General features: G+C 38.4%; 1 protein-coding gene across 1 annotated transcript; it reads right to left on the bottom strand.

Moving 5' to 3' along the window:
- Nucleotides 1-17,151: 17,151 nt before the first annotated feature.
- On the bottom strand, nt 17,152-17,889 carry LOC117280682 (uncharacterized). Its single transcript, XM_033660430.1, has one exon. It carries the CDS (start codon nt 17,887-17,889, stop codon nt 17,152-17,154), a length of 738 nt encoding a protein of 245 aa, XP_033516321.1.
- Between the last annotated feature and the right edge of the window lie 607 nt (nt 17,890-18,496).

The following is an 18,496-nucleotide window of genomic DNA, read 5'->3' as shown; positions in this document are numbered from 1 at the left end:
GATTACTCTCAATGTGGCTCAACTATCGGAGAGATTACTCTCAAAATAACCCGACTATCGGAGAGATTACTCTCAAAATGACCCGACTATCGGAGAGATTACTCTTAAAATGACCCGACTATCGGAGAGATTACTCTTAAAATGACCCGACTATCGGAAAGATTACTATCAATATGCCCCGACTATCGGAGAGATTACTCTCAATGTGCCCCGACTATCGGAGAGATTACTCTCAAGAGACTTACATGTTCACCTTAAGATTGAAAAATATAGTTTTCTTTTAAGAAAAAACCCACGAAGAGGCCAACTTAAGGTCTAAAGGGACTTATATGTCCACCTTAAGATTGGAAAGTTATAGTTTCCTTTTAAGGACAAACTCACGAAGAGGCCAACTTAAGGTGCAAAGAGACTTATATGTCCACCTTAAGATTGGAAAGTTATAATTTTCTTTTAAGGACAAACCCACGAAGAGGCCAACTTAAAGTGCAAAGGGACTTATATGTCCACCTTAAGATTGGAAAATTATAAAGCTTCAACTTGAAGACTTCGTGGAGTTGACGACATTGACCTGAATATTTGGAAACTTTGAAGATTTGACGGACTTTGCAGACTTCAACTTGAAGAGTGGCGAACGTGAAGACTTCAACTTGAAGATGACGGACTTGAAGATTTCAACTTGGAGACTTCAACTTGAAGACCGACGGATTTGAAGACTTCAACTTGGAGACTTGGAGGGTTTAAACATTTCAACTTGAAGAGCAGCAAACTTGAAGAGCGGAGGACTTAAAGATTTGGTGAACATGAGGACATAATAAATCCCTGAACTTCAGTGCAAATACTTGGTAGCCTCCTAAAAGACTATAATCGCCCTATTGAAGACACTGGTTTATCATGAAGGCTTGCCCCCTTTAAGTCATATGAGATCCAAAGTTCAAAAGAAGAATGAAATTTCAGCCTGATTTTCAAGTGTTGTTTGAATGGATTACTTCCATTATACTTTATTTGGACAACGACTAGGGCAATATGTATCTTTTGAACTTATGCGACTGAACTCAAAATGAAACTCTAAGCTACCTATGTACCTCGGTGAAGAGGAACAAGTCATACCGTAGTTCAGAATGGGTGGATATTTTTTTATTTTGTTTATTTTTTTATGTCCTAACTTTTGCTTAGGCCGCCCCTTTCGAGGTTTTCAACCTAGCGGACTTTTTTTTTTATAATTTTTTATGTCCTAACTTTTGCGTAGGCTGCCCCTTTCGAGGTTTTCAACCTAACAGACTTTCTTTTTTTTTTTCTTTTTTTTTTACGTCCTAACTTTTGCCTAGGCCACCCCTTTCAAAGTTTTCAACCTAGCGAAATTTTCTTTTTTGGGTGGGCTGTACACAGTTTAGATTCATACGGGCCAGGAGTGTAGGAACATGCAGTTTAGGCTCATGCATCAAAGAGCGTTGCATCTTCAAGAATAATACTTCTTCAAAATTTTGCCATTGATAGGGCCGATTCTCATGCCATATGCATCAACTAGCTTGTAAGCCCCACTTGAATAAGCTTCTTGTACGACATATGGCCCATCCCATTTTGAAGTGAACTTCCCTCGTACGACAAGGATTTGATCTCCTACTTGAAAGGATCTCGGGCGAACTCTTTTATTGAAGGCGTGAGACAATCTAGCTTGATAATATTCATGACTCTGTTGAGCTTCCAACCTCTTCTCATCGAGAGCCTCCAACTCTGCTAATCAAAGTCGAGCATTTTCTTCATCAGTGATCCCTTCTTAAATAGCCAGTCGTAATGAAGGTATTTGATGCTCGAGTGGCAAGACGGCTTCAACTCCATAAACGAGTGAATAATGAGTCTCTTGTGTTGACGTGCGGTGAGTCATCCTATATGCCCATAGAGCTTCTTCCATACGGTCATTCCAATCTCGTTTGGATTTTGAGATGACTTTCTTTAACAAATTGCATAGATTTTTGTTGAATGCCTCAGCTAGACCATTGGCGGCAGCATTGTACATTGAAGAGTTACGTTGCTTGAAGCCAAAGAGATCACAAATCTTGTTCATCAACCTATTATCGAATGGCTTTCCATTATCTATTATTATGTAACGAGGAATGCCAAAGTGATAGATTATGTTTACTCGGATGAAACTTGCAATATTTTCCTTCTTTACCTCCTTAAGAGAAATATCTTCAGCCTATTTTGAGAAGTAGTTAGTTGCAACCAAGATGTATAGGTGCCCCAGAGGACTTTGTTAGCGGTCCAACAACATCCAATCCCCAAGTGTCAAATGGCCAGGATGCCACAGTCGGGTGCAACACTTTAGGAGGTTGATGAATAAAATTCACATGGAATTGACAAGCCTTGCATCTTCGAGCGTAGTCTAAGCAATCTTTTACCATCGTTGGCCAATAATATCCCATCCTTTTTATATGGAAGTGGAGCTTTGGTCCAGACTGATGTGACCCACATACCCCAGAATGTGCCTCTTGCAAAGCTTGGAGTGCTTCTTCTTCCCCTAAGCATCGCAAGAGTACTCCCTCGAATGACCTTCTGTATAGAGTATCAAGGTGCAAGGTGCATGACGACTGAGGTACAAACTCTCTCAGGAACATCTATGAAAACTGAACCCATGTAAGTGAAGCTGACTCGGCCGGGCTACCTAAGTCATACGCCCGCCACCGTTGATAAGCCACTCCCTTGAACTGGAACGTAGTAAAAGCAACCCCGGTCATCTTCACAATACCCATAGTACGGAGAATGCGGTGATACTCCTCCAGAAAACCCTATGTATCATTTGTCGCCAATCCACTGAAGGTAGGAGGGTGGTACTTCTTGTACCTCTCAAGTCTAAGTTGTTCTTCCTCAGTTGCTGCTTCCTTAACCACGGGTTGAGCTAGGACCACAGGTTGTGTCGCCATGACACCTGGAACCCGACCAACATGAATTCGCTGCTCTGGAGTATGGGCAACGGGAGTCTGGGTTCCTCCCCCGATCTGTGAAGTAGCTGGTGCAACCGGAATTAACCCTGCCTGAGCCAATATACCAAACATGCTTAGGAATTGTGCTAAGGTCTCCTGAAGTCCGGGGGTAACGAGAGGCGCCTCCGGTACCTGCCCCCAACCGGAGCTACTGGCGGCTCCTCAACTGCTGCTCGGGTAGATGCTCTAGCTGTGGCGCATGCTCCTTTTCGGCCTCTGCCTCTGCCCCTAGTGAAATCTGCTCCGGAGGCAGCGTCGTCAGTAACTGCAGCTCGTGTCCTCACCATCTATGAGAGAATGGAATGATAGAAGCTTCAAACTTCGAGATCAATAAACTCGCATGATAGGAATGAAGGAGGTGAAACTGTCATAATAGTTCCGTAGACTCTCGCAGATAAGTACAGACGTCTCTGTACCGATCCACAAGACTCTACTAAACTCGCTTATGACTCGTAGCACCTATGAACCTAGAGCTCTAATACCAACTTGTCACGACCTGATTTTACCTCTGTTGGATATCGTGATGGCACCTAGTTTTAGGGACTAGGTAAGCCTAATATTTACTAAAGAAAAACAAAAATTAAATAACATCTAATAATCTTTGAAATGGAAACCTCTGTAAAATTTATATTTTTCAAAACCGGTAGTACAAGTCATAAGCTCTACAGAGTTTGCTATAATTTTCTAAATACAACTGTTTGAAATAAAGTAACAGTATGAATACAAATCAAAAGGTGACTCCGAAGCCTGTGAACACAGTAGCAGATTTACCTTGAGTCTCCACAGCAATAGTCTGCACAACTAGCTAATGATCAACTGACTTCAAAATGCCTGGATCTGCACAAAAATGTGCAGAAGTGTAGTATGAGTACACCACGACGGTACCCAGCAAGTATCAAGGCTAGTCTCAGTAGATTATTGACGAGGAACAGTCAAGACACCTACTGGACTAAATAACGTGAATAAGTATAAGTATAGGAGCAATTGAGTATGATATCTACATAAAGACTACGCGAAGTGGCAAATAATACGAAAATTTGAAATAAGGAAGAAAAACAACAACTATCAGCGGAACACCATAATAATGACATAGAAGAATAAACGAAAATACAGTCTAAATCCGATGATCACTTATAAAGAAAGGACAAGTAACAACTCTACAAAACGATAGCTTTCACAACAGGTTTTAGTCAATAAACTCCACGAGGTACCAAACCTCATATTATTCACAACTCACGGGTTCCAATACCTGAACCCTAACACTTGGCATCCTGTGCCCTCATTACACTTCATAACTGCACTGACGACTCACGTGCCAAATAGAGCAATTCTCACATAGAAGGCAAGTAAACAAGGGTGTTCATCTATACTCAACAATATCAAGAAAACTTCTTAACCGATAAGAGTGCTCAACTACGTATATTCTTGTGCAAGTGTCCTAATATAGTTCATGCCCGCTAGTAAGTACAGGAAAAGAAATGGACAGCACGTAGAATATTTTCACACAACTTTCTACGAGATAAGGCTCACATAGGTAAGTGCACCACTATACAAATATCAACAACAAGAATGCCCCTACGCCATCACAAGTTATCACAAATCAATCCCTGACATAACCCACCTTGTCTCTCCACGTGTGCAATAGTAAAGTAAATGTCCGCCTTGTCTCGCCACACGTGCATAAAAATGTTTCCACCTTGTCTCGCCGCATGCGCAACCCAAATATATATATCCCACCTTGTCACGCCGCATGTGCAAATATCAATAGTAACAATAACACGGCAGAAATCTCGTGCAGCCCCATAATAACAACTGCACGGTAGAAACCTTATGCATCACAATAACAATAACTGCACGGCAGAAACCTCGTGCATCACCATAATAAGTACAACAACAACAATGACAATAATACAAGGGTACGACAATAAGTTAACCTAGAAATTCTAGAACTCAAAGAAACGGAGGAACTAATTCACAAGGAGTAGCCTCAATAGAGAATGCTAGTCATAATAAGAATAGCTCAACAAGAAAGGAAATACTATGTGACAAGGGTCCACAATATACAGTTCGGCAATGAGGGAGCTAACACAAGTCGAATAATTCCAAATAAGGACAAGTCAACTAAATTATATGATATCTAACTTCTTTTAAGGTTGGGCAATTAGGAAAGAGATACAATAAGGATAAGCAGCGGAAAGATAATCATAGCCTCAATTAAGGGTGAACAATTACAGGAGAGATAATTATAAATTTAAATAAAGATAAGCTGTTAGGGAAAAGACAACATGGCAATAGAAGAGATAACAATTTCAGTTAAAGCACATATGAATCACTTGAACAACAAGAGTGGATCATGAAGCAATTAATTCTAATTAAAGCAGATAAACGTGAAACTGGAAATTAAGAAAAACGTAATCATAACGAGAACAACTGCATATTTAGTGAATACAAGGACCTAAGAATCCCTAAAAGGCCAATTTCTGACAAATAAGTCCGAGCACGTACTCGTCACCTCGCGTACACAGAATACAATTAGCATAAGAGACTCAAATCCTAAGGGGTAGTTCCCCCACACGAAGTTAGACAAGATACTTACTTCGAACCAATCTCAATCAATCGGTAACAATACCTTCCACGAATATCCGACTCCGAATGGTCCAAATCTAGCCAAAATCAATTACATACCATAAATACAACTATAAGAAATTAATCTAATTAATGAAATCAAAGCTAAAGCAAGAAATTAGAAAATCGCCCCAAAACATCTCCTCGGGCTCACGTCTCGAAATCGGGTAAAAGTCACAAAATATGAACACCCATTCACTCACGAGTTCACTCGTACCAAAATTATCCAAATCTGATATCAAAATCTGAATCAAAACAAAAACCTTAGTTGAAGAACTACTTCCCATTTTTCCTAAATTTTTCACCCAAATTCGAAATTTAAAAGATGAAATTAGTGATATATTAGTGGAATATAACCATAAATGGGTTATGAATCATTACCCACAAGCTTCCTCTGAAAATCCCTCGAAATTTATCTCAATCCGAGCCCTCTAGGTCCAAATATGGAGAATGAAATCAAACCCTCGCACTTAGCCCTTTTCTGCCCAGCGATTTCGCACCTGCGGGCCAAGAATCGCACCTGCGGAATTTTTATTGCAGGTGTGGATTCCACTTAAAACTCAGTGTCCGCTTCTGCGATCAAAGGGTCGCACCTGCGTGTGCGCACCTGCAGACCCATGTCCGCTTCTGCGGGTCGTTGCACGCTTCTGTGGGCATCGTAGATGCGGCACCTCCTTCGCACCTGCGATCCCAGGCAACTCCTCTCCTCTCCGCTTCTGCGCCTGCCTCTCCGCCCTTGCGATCCCGCACTTGAGGTCTCCCCACCGCAGGTGCGAAAACACCAGAACTCAGATAGCTTCGGCAGTTGCATAAGTCCAAAACTCAATCCATTAAGCATCCGAAACACACCCAAGGCCCCTGGGACCTCAACAAAACTTACCAACTAGTCCTAAATCACCATACGGACTTAGTCGAGCCCTCAAATCACGTCAAACAACGCTAAAAATATGAATCACCCTCCAATTCAAACTTAGTGAACTTGAAACTTTAAATTTCTATAACTGATGCCGAAACCTATCAAACCACGTCCGATTGACCCCAAATTTTGCACACAAGTCATATTCAACATTACGGACCTACTCCAACTTCCAGAATCGAATCCGACCCCGATATCAAAAAGTCTACTTCCGATCGAAATCTCCGAAAATTTGACTTTTTCCATTTCAAGCCTAAATCAGCTACATACCTTAAATTCACCGTCCGGACTCGCTACTAAGTCCAAAATCACCCAACAGAGCTAACGGAACCGACAAAACTCTATTCCGGAGTCGTCTTCACACAGTTCCAACTACGGTCAAAATCATAAGGTTTAAGCTTCCGTTTTAGGGACTAAGTGTCCCAAATCACTCTGAATCATCCGGTAACTGAATTCAACCATGCACGCAAGTCAATATACATAATACGAAGCTGCAAAGGTCCTTATGGCGCCGAACAAGACTTAAATTCTCAAAACGACCGTGCGGATCGTTACAAGTTTCAGTTACAATCAAATCTTTGAAGCAAATTCGGATTTGGAAAATCACAGTTTGGATTCCTACAAGATCTTCAACCATCAAGTCGCATTGACCTCCATGTCTGACGTCACTTCTCGAATCCAGCTCCCCATAAAAGTAAGAAAATATCATCCTGGACTAAGCAATAAGAAATTAGAGGGGTGGAACGAAATAGTCTCGTGCATACGAAAGTTGTAGTTAAATTTAAATCTTCTGGGGTTTGTTTCTTTTTCCATTTCCCAGAAACGCTATAGTTGATATCTCAGTAGTTAAACGCGATAGTTGATATCTCAGTAGTTTAAGTCGACGCCTATCGTTACATTTCTAAATTCTCGGGGCCATTACTGAACTATAAAGCTTTATTGAACTTATACTTTAAAAAGTTAAAAAAATTACACAATAAAAAATTACACTATTGTGTAATTCAATCTGTCATAACAGGTTGTGCCTGCTCACTTATACATATTAACCAAGTAAATTTTTTTTACACTACTATATAATTTAATATGTCGTACAGGTTGTCTACTTTATTTTGCAAATAGCTAATTTCATTTATTATAGATCGTTATTGTTTACTTTAAAACGGATAACAATAGAATTTATACGCGATTTTAAAAATATGTGGATTGATTTAACACAAATAATCGACAATGTTAGATAAACGAGTTAAATATAGAATGAATAACCAAACCAATTATTATGTTAAGTCCGGGCTCGGATTTGCGCTAATTTTACCCTCGATCGGACCCTTGGTTCGAAGCCAAATGTCTATGAATAACAACAATAAAATAAGAACTTTTCAATAACTAGAAAGTAGAGAAATAAGTTTGTATTGCCTTGATATGTGTGTTACAACGTGCCCTATTAAAATAAAAGTCTCCCCTTTATATAGTAGGAGAGTTTCATCTCTTGTACATTTCTAAAAAAAGGTAAAAATTCTGCTTTCTCGTTAATTACTGATCTGTTACCGATATCGGGCGAAATATGCGCCGTGATATCCGGTTGGGTGCGGATGTGTAACCATTTGCCATGTTTTCCGAGGTATTGGAGCTTGTTCTGGGTCCGGAAAGTATTGTCTTATCAGGTCCGATGGTGAGCATTCCGTTAGGGCCTCGGTACAACAAGTTCCCAACTTCGGCTTCGATTTCGTGTACTCATACCCTTACTTCGTTTATCCCACTAGGAAATCGGGGTGTACGTGAGCCTCGGTTTCATCTGATACAGTTATTTTTATGTGACATTTTATATTATCAGTGTTTAAAAATTAAACATCAAAAAATTATACAGCACGTGTGACTTCAAGCACATTAACATTAGGCGCTTTCAGAAATTAAACAAGAAAAAGGAATTATGTCCACAAAAAATTAAAGGAACAAAAAGAAATTAAAAGAGAAAAAAGAGGGGCAATGAATTTCTGCAAATGTTTTCTATAGCAAAAGAGAAGCAGACGTTGCAAAGCCCCATGTGCAAGTCTGTGACGATGTACCTGTAAAACCTCAACAGGTATGATCAGACACCTCAGTAAAACACAGAAAACCCTACGACTTCATCTGTCGCCAATCCACTGAAGGTAGGAGGGTAGTACTTCTTGTACCTCTCAAGTCTAAACTATTCTTCCTCAGATACTGCAGTCCTAACCATTGGCTGAGCTGGGATCACAGGTTGTGTCACCATGACACATGAAACCTGACCAACATGAACTCGCTGCTCTGGAGTGTGGGCAGCGGGAGTCTTGGTTCCTCCCCTGGTCTGTGAAGTAGCTGGTGCAATCGGAATCAATCCCGCTTCAGCCAATATACCAAACATGCTCAGGAACTGTGCTAAGGTCTCCTGAAGTTCGGGAGTAACAGCAGGAACCTCCGATACCTGCCCCCAACCGGAGCTACTGGCAGCTCCTCAACTGCTGCTCGGGTAGATGCTCTAGCTGCGGCGAGTGCTCCTCTTTGTCCTCTGCCTCTGCCCCTAGCGACATCTGCTCCGGGGGCAGCGTCATCAGTAACTGCAGCTCATGTCCTCATTATCTATGAGAGAATGGAATGATAAAAGCTTCAAACTTCGAGATCAATAAACTCGCACGATAAGAATGAAGGAAGTGAAACTATCCTAATAGTTTCGTAACCTCTCGAAGATAAGTACAAACGTCTCCGTACCGATCCGCAAGACTCTACTAAACTCGCTTATGACTCGTAGCACCTATGAACCTAGAGCTCTGATACCAACTTGTCACGACCTAATTTACCTATGTTGGGTATCGTGATGGAACCTAATTTTAGGGACTAGGTAAGCCTAATATTTATTAAATAACAACAATAATTAAATAATATCTAACAATCTTATGGAAACCTCTATAAAATTTATATTTTCCAAAACCGATAGTACAAGTCATAAGCTCTATAGAGTTTGCTATAATTTTCTAAATACAACTGTTTAAAATAAAGTAACAATATGAATACAACTCAGAAGGTGACTCCCAAGCATGCAAACGCAGTAGCAGGTTTACCTTGAGTCTCCATAGCAACAGTCCGCACAACTAGCTAATGATCAATTGACTTTGAAATACCTGGATCTGCACAAAAATGTACAGAAGTGTAGTATCAGTACACCACAGCGGTACCTAGTAAGTATCAAGACTAGCCTCAGTGGAGCAATGACGAGGAACAATCAAGACACCTACTGGACTAAATAATGTAAACAAGTATAAGTATAGGAGCAATTGAGTATAATATCTACATAAAGACTACGCGAAGTGGCAAATAGTACGGAAATTTGAAATAAGGAAGGAAAATAACAACTATCAGCGGAACACCATAATAATGACATAGAAGAACGAACGGAAACACAACCTAAATCCGATAATCACTTATAAAGAAAGGACAAGTAATAACTCAACAAAACGATAGCTTTCACAACAGGTTTTAGTCAATAAAATCCACGAGGTACCAAACATGATATTATTCACAACTCACGGGTTCCAATACCTGAACCCTAATACTTGGCATCCTGTACCCTCATTACACTTCATAACCGCACTGACGACTCACGTGCCAAATAGAGCAATTCTCACATAGAAGGCAAGTAAACAAGGGTGTTCATCTATACTCAATAATATCAAGAAAACTTCTTAACCGATAAGAGTGCTCAACTACGTGTATACTTGTGCAAGTGTCCTAATATAGTTCATGCCCGCTAGTAAGTATAAGAAAAGAAATGGACAGCACATAGAATGTTTTCACACAACTTTCCACAAGATAAGGCTCACAGGTAAGTGCACCACTACACAAACATCAACAACAAGAATGTCCCCAGGCTATCACAAGTCATCACAAATCAATCCCTAACATAACCCACCTTGTCTCTCCACGTATGCAATAGTAAAGTAAATGTCCGCCTTGTCTTGCCACACGTGCATAATAATGTTCTCACCTTATCTCGCCACATGCGCAACCCACATATATATATCCCACCTTGTCACGCCGCATGTGCAAATATTAATAATAACAATAGCACGGCAGAAATCTCGTGCAGCCCTATAACAACAACAGTACGGCAGAAACCTCGTGCATCACAATAACAATAACTGCACGGTAGAAACTTCGTGCATCACCACAATAAGTACAACAGTAACAATGACAATAATACAAGGGTACGGCAATAAGTTAACCTAGAAATTCCAGAACTCAAAGAAACGGAGGAACTAATTCACAAGGAGTAGCCTCAATAGAGAATGCTAGTCATAATAAGAATAGCTCAACAAGAAAGGAAATAGTATGTAACAAGGGTCCACAATATACAGTTCGGCAACGAGGGAGCTAACACAAGTCGAATAATTCCAAATAAGGACAAGTCAACTAAATTATATGATATCTATCTTCTTTTAAGATTGGGCAATTAGGAAAGAGACACAATAAATTCAATAAGGATAAGCAGCGGAAAGATAATCATAGTCTCAATTAAGGGTGAACAATTACAGAAGAGATAATTATAACTTTAAATAAAGATAAGCAGTTAGGGATAAGACAACATGGCAATAGAAGAGATAACAATTTTAATTAAAGCACATTTGAATCACTTGAATAATAAGAGTGGATCATGAAGTAACTAATTCCAATTAAAACGGGTAAATGTGTAACTGGAAATTAAGAAAAATGTAATCATAACGAGAACAACTGCATATTCAATGAATACAAGGACCTAAGAATCCCTAAAAGGCCAATTTTCTACAAATAAGTCCGAGCACGTACTCGTCACCTCACGTACACGGACTACAATTAGCATAGAAGACTCAAATCCTAAGGGGTAGTTCCCCCACACGAAGTTAGGTAAGATACTTACTTCGAACCAATCTCAATCAATTGGTAACAATATCTTCCACGAATATCGGACTCCGAATGGCCCAAATCTAGCCAAAATAAATTACATACCATAAATACAACTATAAGAAATTAATCTAATTAATGAAATCAAAGCTAAAGCAAGAAATTAGAAAATCGCCCCAAAACATCTCCTCGGGCTCACATCTCGGAATCGGGTAAAAGTCACCGAATATGAATACCCATTCACTCACGAGTTCACTCGTACCAAAATTATCCAAATCCAATATCAAAATCTCAATCAAAACCAAAACCTTAGTTGAAGAACTTCTTCCCATTTTCCCTAATTTTTTCACTCAAATTCGAAATTTAAAGGATGAAATTAGTGATAGATTAGTGGAATATAATCATAAATGGGTTAAGAATCGTTACCTATAAGCTTCCTCTAAAAATCCGTCGAAATTTCGCCTCAATCCGAGCCCTCTAGGTCCAAAAATGGAGAATAAAATCAAACCCTCGCACTTAGCCCTTTTCTGCCAAGCGATTTCGCACCTGCGGGCCAAGAATCGCACCTGCGTCACCGCACTTGTGGAATTCCCATCGCAGGTGCGGATTCCACTTAAAACTCAGCGTCCGCTTTTGCGATCAAAGGGTTGCACCTGCGTGTGCGCACTTGCGGACCCATGTCCGCTTTTGCGGTCTCCTTCCGCTCTTGCGGGTCGTTGATAGCTTCTGCGGGCATCGCAGATACGACACCTCCTTCGCACATGCGACCCCAGGCAACTCCTCTCCTCTCTGCTTCTGCGCTTGCCTCTCCGCACTTGCGATTCCGTACTTGCGGTCTCCCCACTGCATATGCGAAAATACCATAACACAGATAGCTTCAGCATTTGCATAAGTCCAAAACTCAATCCGTTAAGCATCCGAAACATACCTGAGTCCCCCGGGACCTCAACCAAACGTACCTACTAGTCCTAAATTACCATATGAACTTAGTCGAGCCCTGAAATCATGTCAAACAACACTAAAAACACGAATCACTCTCCAATTCAAACTTAGTGAACTTGAAACTTCAAATTTCTACAACCGATACCGAAACCTATCAAACCACACCCGATTGTCCCAAAATTTTACACATAAGTCATATTCAATATTACGGACCTACTTCAACTTCCGGAATCGGAATCCGACCCCGATATCAAAAAGTCCACTTCCGGTCAAAATCTCCGAAAATTTGACTTTTGCCATTTCAAGCCTAAATCAGCTACATACCTCAAATTCACCGTCCGGACTCGCTCCTAAGTCCAAAATCACCCAACAGAGCTAACGGAACTGACGAAACTCCATTCCGGAGTCGTCTTCACACAGTTCCAACTACGGTCAAAATCCTAAGATTTAAACTTCCGTTTTAGGGAATAAGTGTTCCAAATCACTCTGAATCATCTGGTAACTGAATTCAACCATGCACGCAAGTCAATACACATAATACGAAGTTGCTCAGGGCCTTATGGCGCGGAACGAGACTTAAATTCTCAAAACGACCGGCCGGGTCGTTACAAGTTTCGGTTACAATCAATATCTTTGAAGCAAATTCGGATTTGGAAAATCTCAGTTTGGATTCCTACAGGATCTTCAACCGTCAAGTCGCATTGACCTCCATGTCTGACGTCACATGTCGAATCCAGCTCCCCATAAAAGTAAGAAAATATCATCCTGGACTAAGCAATAAGAAATTAGAGGGGCTGGAACAAAATAGTCTCGTGCATACGAAAGTTGTAGTTAAATTTAAATCTTCTGGGGTTTGTTTCTTTTTCTATTTCCCAGAAACGCTATAGTTGATATCTCAGTAGTTAAAGTCGACGCCTATCGTTACATTTCTAAATTCTCGGGGCCATTAATGAACTATAAAGCTTTATTGAACTTATACTTTAAAAAGTTAAAAAAAATTACACTATTGTGTAATTCAATCTGTCATAACAGGTTGTGCCTGCTCACTTATACATATTAACAAGGTAAAAATTTTTTACACTACTATATAATTTAATATGTCGTACACGTTGTCTACTTTATTTTGCAAGTAGCTAATTTCATTTATTATGGATTGTTATTGTTTACCTTAAAACGGATAACAATAGAATTTATACGCGATTTTAAGGATATGTGAATTAATTCAACACAAATAATCGACAATGTTAGATAAACGAGTTAAATATAGAATGAATAACCAAACAAATTGTTATATTACATCCGGGCTCGGATTTGCGCTAATTTTGCCTTCGATCGGACCCTTGGTTCGAAGCCAAATGTCTATGAATAACAACAATAAAATAAGAACTTTTCAATAACTGAAAAGTAGAGAAATAAGTTTGTATTGTCTTGATATGTGTGTTACAACGTGTCCTATTGAAATAAAAGTCTCCCCTTTATATAGTAGGAGAGTTTCATCTCTTGTAAATTTCTAAAAAAAGGTAAAAATCCTGCTTTCTTGTTAATTACTGATCTGTTACCGACATCGGGCAAGATCTGTGCCGTGATATCTGGTTGGGTGCGGATGTGTAACCATTTGCCATGTTTTCCGAGGTATTGGAGCTCGTTCTAGGTCCGAGAAGTGTTGTCTTATCAGGTTCGATGGTGAGCATTCCGTTCGGGCCTCTGTACAACAAGTTTCCAACTTCGGCTTCGATCCCGTGTATTCATACCCTTGCTTCGTTTATCCCACTAGGAAATCGGGGTGTGCGTGAGCCCTAGTTTCATCTGATACAGTTATCTTTATGTGACATTTTATATTATCAATGTATAAAAATTAAACATCAAAAAGTTATACAGCACGTGTGACTTCAAGCACATTAACATTAGGCGCTTTCAGAAATTAAACAAGAAAAAGGAATTACGTCCACAAAAAATTAAAGGAACAAAAAGAAATTAAAAGAGAAAAAAGAGGGGCAATGAATTTCTGCAAATTTTTTCTATAGCAAAAGAGAAGCAGACATTGCAAAGCCCCATGTGCAAGTCTGTGACGATGTACCTGTAAAACCTCAACAGGTATGATCAGACACCTCAGTAAAACACAGAAAACCCTACGACTTCATTACTTTTTATGGAAAACATGAATAAAGAAGCTAAGTTACTCTCCATGTACTTATGCGCCTGTTATTGCACCCACCAAATTCTGAAGTATTCCCTTCGATACCTTCTGAGTTCCCTTCTGCTGCCACTTCAGTTCATTAATACGCGTGAAATAAAAACAGAGGAGCAAATTTTTTCTAGACTTGCCAAAAGGAAGCCAAAGTCTTGATCAGTAACCTATCCAATTATAGAATAAGCTTTGTTGGGGGTATCAACAAATTTCCACCATATTTAGCTACATTCTCAATACCTATGCAAGAACCCACTTAAGTCAAAAGCTGTGTTCCATCAATTATCTTTTTAAAGAATTGAAGAAGACACAGTACTGAATTAGAGCAGTCGCCGTGTATTCTGCAAGAACCTTCGGTATTAACTAGTGCCTAGCTATTAAGCTTGTAAAGTTGATAGGGCTTTTGAATATTCTGATCGATAATTTTTTTTTTCCATGATTTTGTAGGGGTTGTGATCAATAGGTGTTGTTGGTTGGTTAGTTGGCTGGCTTCTTTCGTAGCAATCCACTATCATTTTAGAGCTTTTGTAGTGCATATTTTTAATATTGCATACATGCAAATGTAAAAACAAAAGACACGGAAATAGTGCCAAAAATATTAGTCTCTCATCCGTTTCTATTTATGTGAACATATTTCTTTCTAAATTTGTGCCACAAAAATGACCCTTTTCCATATTTGGAAACAAATTACCTTTAGACAATAATTTATAGTCACACAAATATATATCCATCATTTTACACCACAAGTTCAAAAGTCTTCTCTTATTTGTTAAACTCGGTGCCCAATCAAATAAGTTCACATAAATTGAAACAGAGAAAGTATAATAGCATGTTTAGCCAAGTTTCAAAAATCAGCTTATTTTGAGAAATATTTTTTTTTCAAAAGTGCTTTTTACAAAAGTACTTTCGATGAGAAACAATTTGTGTTTGGTTAATTAATTTGAAAAGCTCTTCTAAGCAGCAATTATTGTTTGGCCAAATTTTTAAATAGTGTTTTTAAGTGTATTTTTCTTAAAAGTACTTTTCAAAAAAGTGCTTTCGGAGAGAACCTAATTTTTTCTGATTCTTCAAAACTGTTTTTGCTTCTATTCAAAAATATTTTTTTTTTCTTTAAAAGTTTGGCCAAACACTTCAACTTAAAAAAAAAAATACTTTTTTGAAAAAAAAAAAGTGCTTTTAGGTTCGAAGAAACTTGGCCAAATAGGGCAATAAGTTACATGGAGAGGAAAATTGAGGTTTGCCCAATTTACAATATTATTTAAAGTTGATTTTGGAACTTTATTAGAAACCAATTAATTAGGGGATAATTTAAAGGATTTAACTTATAGGATAGGATAATTTTACATACACTTATTAATATAATTTAACTTTTACTAGTATGCTGTTTTTCTTATTTAATTTCCAGATTTCTAATTACACTTATTTATCAGCAGTTAACTTTAGATGATATGAAAGTGTAAAAATTTTCAGCCGATCATATATAAAAATTAAACTCTATTTAAAATGGAACTACAAGTCAAGCAACCATTCAATTTATATATACTCCCATGCGAATGTTTATTATTATTTAGGCGTCGTTCTTTAGCTGTTTATTTCTGGGGTAGGATTAAATGTCAGTGATAGTGATTTCTTTCGCCCTCCAACTCCAACCCCGACCCACAATACTTTCCCACGCTTTTCAGCCCAAGAAAAGGTTTTTCTTTCCGTCCCATTTGCTAGTAGTCTTCTAAAGGAAATTTGCCAACAGTTATACAAGCAAAGACGTGCCAAAATGTCCAAGGTGAAAATTGGAAACAAAAATTTGTCTCAATTGGTTTGGTGGTAAAGAACATGGAATCAGTGGTGGGGGGAGTGATTTGTTTCCGATGAGATAGAGTGATTTGTGGTGGGGGGGGGGGGGGGGGTAAGGTGGTTTGTGGTGATGAAGAAGATTTAATTATTGAGGAATTTTAATGATTAATTAGGAATTAATTAGTGTATAAATTAGAAAGAAAAAGGAAAAATTGTGAGTAAACAAAAAGAAAGGAAAAAAAATAAAAATTAAAAAATTTAGAAGATTTTTGACATGAAGTTGATGTGACGCTATCGTGATGTAGAGCACCCCACACTTTGAGACTGGTATTATATTCTCATGTGACATTAGTTCCATTTTAAATTAGAATGGGGAAGAGGGGTAGTAAAAGATCACTGATATAGTTAAAATATGTAACTATGTATTAGTTTAGGGTACAACTTATGTATTTTCCCTTTTATTTTTGATAGTTTAGGAGGGAGGCGATGGTTTGCGTTATAATGAAGTGATTGATCAAGTTCTTCTAATGACGACTCGGATGTTTACCCCATAATTTTGATGTGACATTAATGCATAAGAAAATTAGAGGTTCGTAATTGGACAATCCAAAAATTAATTTCTTTGTGATATGGTTCGCAAAATCTTATCTAACAGAGACAATAAATTATATTGATAATAAGTGAAACACATAAAAGATCTGAATGACTTCCCCAATCATCATACTAAAATGACCGGGACAATTTTGTCTATTAAATTCTAAAACCAGCTAATAAAAAAATGATGAGATGAAAAGAGATAGATTAGTGTTTCTCGTTTCCTAAATTAAACCTAGTGTAACTAATTGCTTGGCTGGTGGATCACCTATAGCAAGCCTGAGTTCAAGATCAATATCCTCCATGGAACTGGTCCTGTTTCCCACTTTATAATCTGAAGTAGTGAAACTATATTTTTCATGACTCGAACATGGTTTATGGAGCATAGGCAATGATGAAACCATGCAGCTTTTTTGTCTCTTTGAAGCTGATACGCCTACTGACGAAGAATTTGCATCATCATCCAACAAAATAAACTTTTTTCCAGCACCCTTTAATTTTTTATCACCGTATCTATTAAAATCTTGCTTAGTACTGGAAAGTACTCTTACTGCGGCTTCAGAATTTAACCAATCTGGTTGAGATGATGACATTATCTTTTGACCAGCTGCTAATTCCTTGATTTCAGGAGAAAAAGCAAGATGAGAGAATTTTGAAATTACGGCAGAAGAAAGAGTTAAAGAAGCACTTTTCGAATTTCTAGCTGGGGATTGTTTATGACGCTTTGAAAGACTCTTGCTATGACTTTGGGAAAGAGCTTCGTTTTGTGGGCTAAGGGATTGCTTGAGTCTGGCTCTATCCTTTCTGTGGACATTCATGTGACCACCTAAAGCTTGAGCAGACCTGAATTCTCTCTTACAAAAGCTACAGGAATAACATCTTGGAGGCCATATAAGCCCAGCTCCCACATGAATTGTTTTGCTCTTCATCCACATTGAGTACTGTGATGAATATTCATCCATTTTACTAGCTACTACTTACTAACTTGTTTAGGGAATTTATAAGGAGAAGATATTGAAAGCAAATTACATTTCATGCGATATAAATATTACTCCAATACTTATATAATGGACACTAGTATTGGAGTAATTAAAGGGGTGATGGTGAATATTCAAGTTCAAATTTAATGCATCAAAGCTACTGACGGATGTCTAGGAGCATTGATTGGATTATTAGAAGAAAGACAAGAATATACACTAGAGATAAAAAGCTCAGATATTTTTATTTAAAAAGAAAATACTGATGAAAAGTCTTCTTTCGTGGTATTAGAAGGTTCAGTCTAATAGCTATCATTTTGGCCTTTCTAGTGTGATTACTTTTTTGGAGTTTATCCTGCTTTCTGGATATCTCTTATGAATTACTGATACTTATTTTGATAATTCCTCAATGGGGTCATTTGATGGTCAGTTCATGAGACTATCGTACATTTGGAACTCCTACAGGATATAGATATGCATTCTTCCTCAAGAAAGCAAAAGGGTATTGAAAAAAAAAACAAATTACATAAACTTGTTTTAAGTTCTTGGTTAATTGTACTGATTGACTGATTAAGTCAATGTACAAAAATAT

This window comes from Nicotiana tomentosiformis, chromosome 5 (genome assembly GCF_000390325.3).
Source record: "Nicotiana tomentosiformis chromosome 5, ASM39032v3, whole genome shotgun sequence".
In the NCBI taxonomy this organism is placed as follows: Eukaryota; Viridiplantae; Streptophyta; class Magnoliopsida; order Solanales; family Solanaceae; genus Nicotiana; species Nicotiana tomentosiformis.
This window is presented reverse-complemented; position numbering and strand designations above follow the sequence as displayed.

Bases quoted from the DNA above. Each gene is read 5' to 3' on its own strand.
- LOC117280682 (XM_033660430.1), bottom strand. From the start codon at position 17,889: ATGGATGAATATTCATCACAGTACTCAATGTGGATGAAGAGCAAAACA.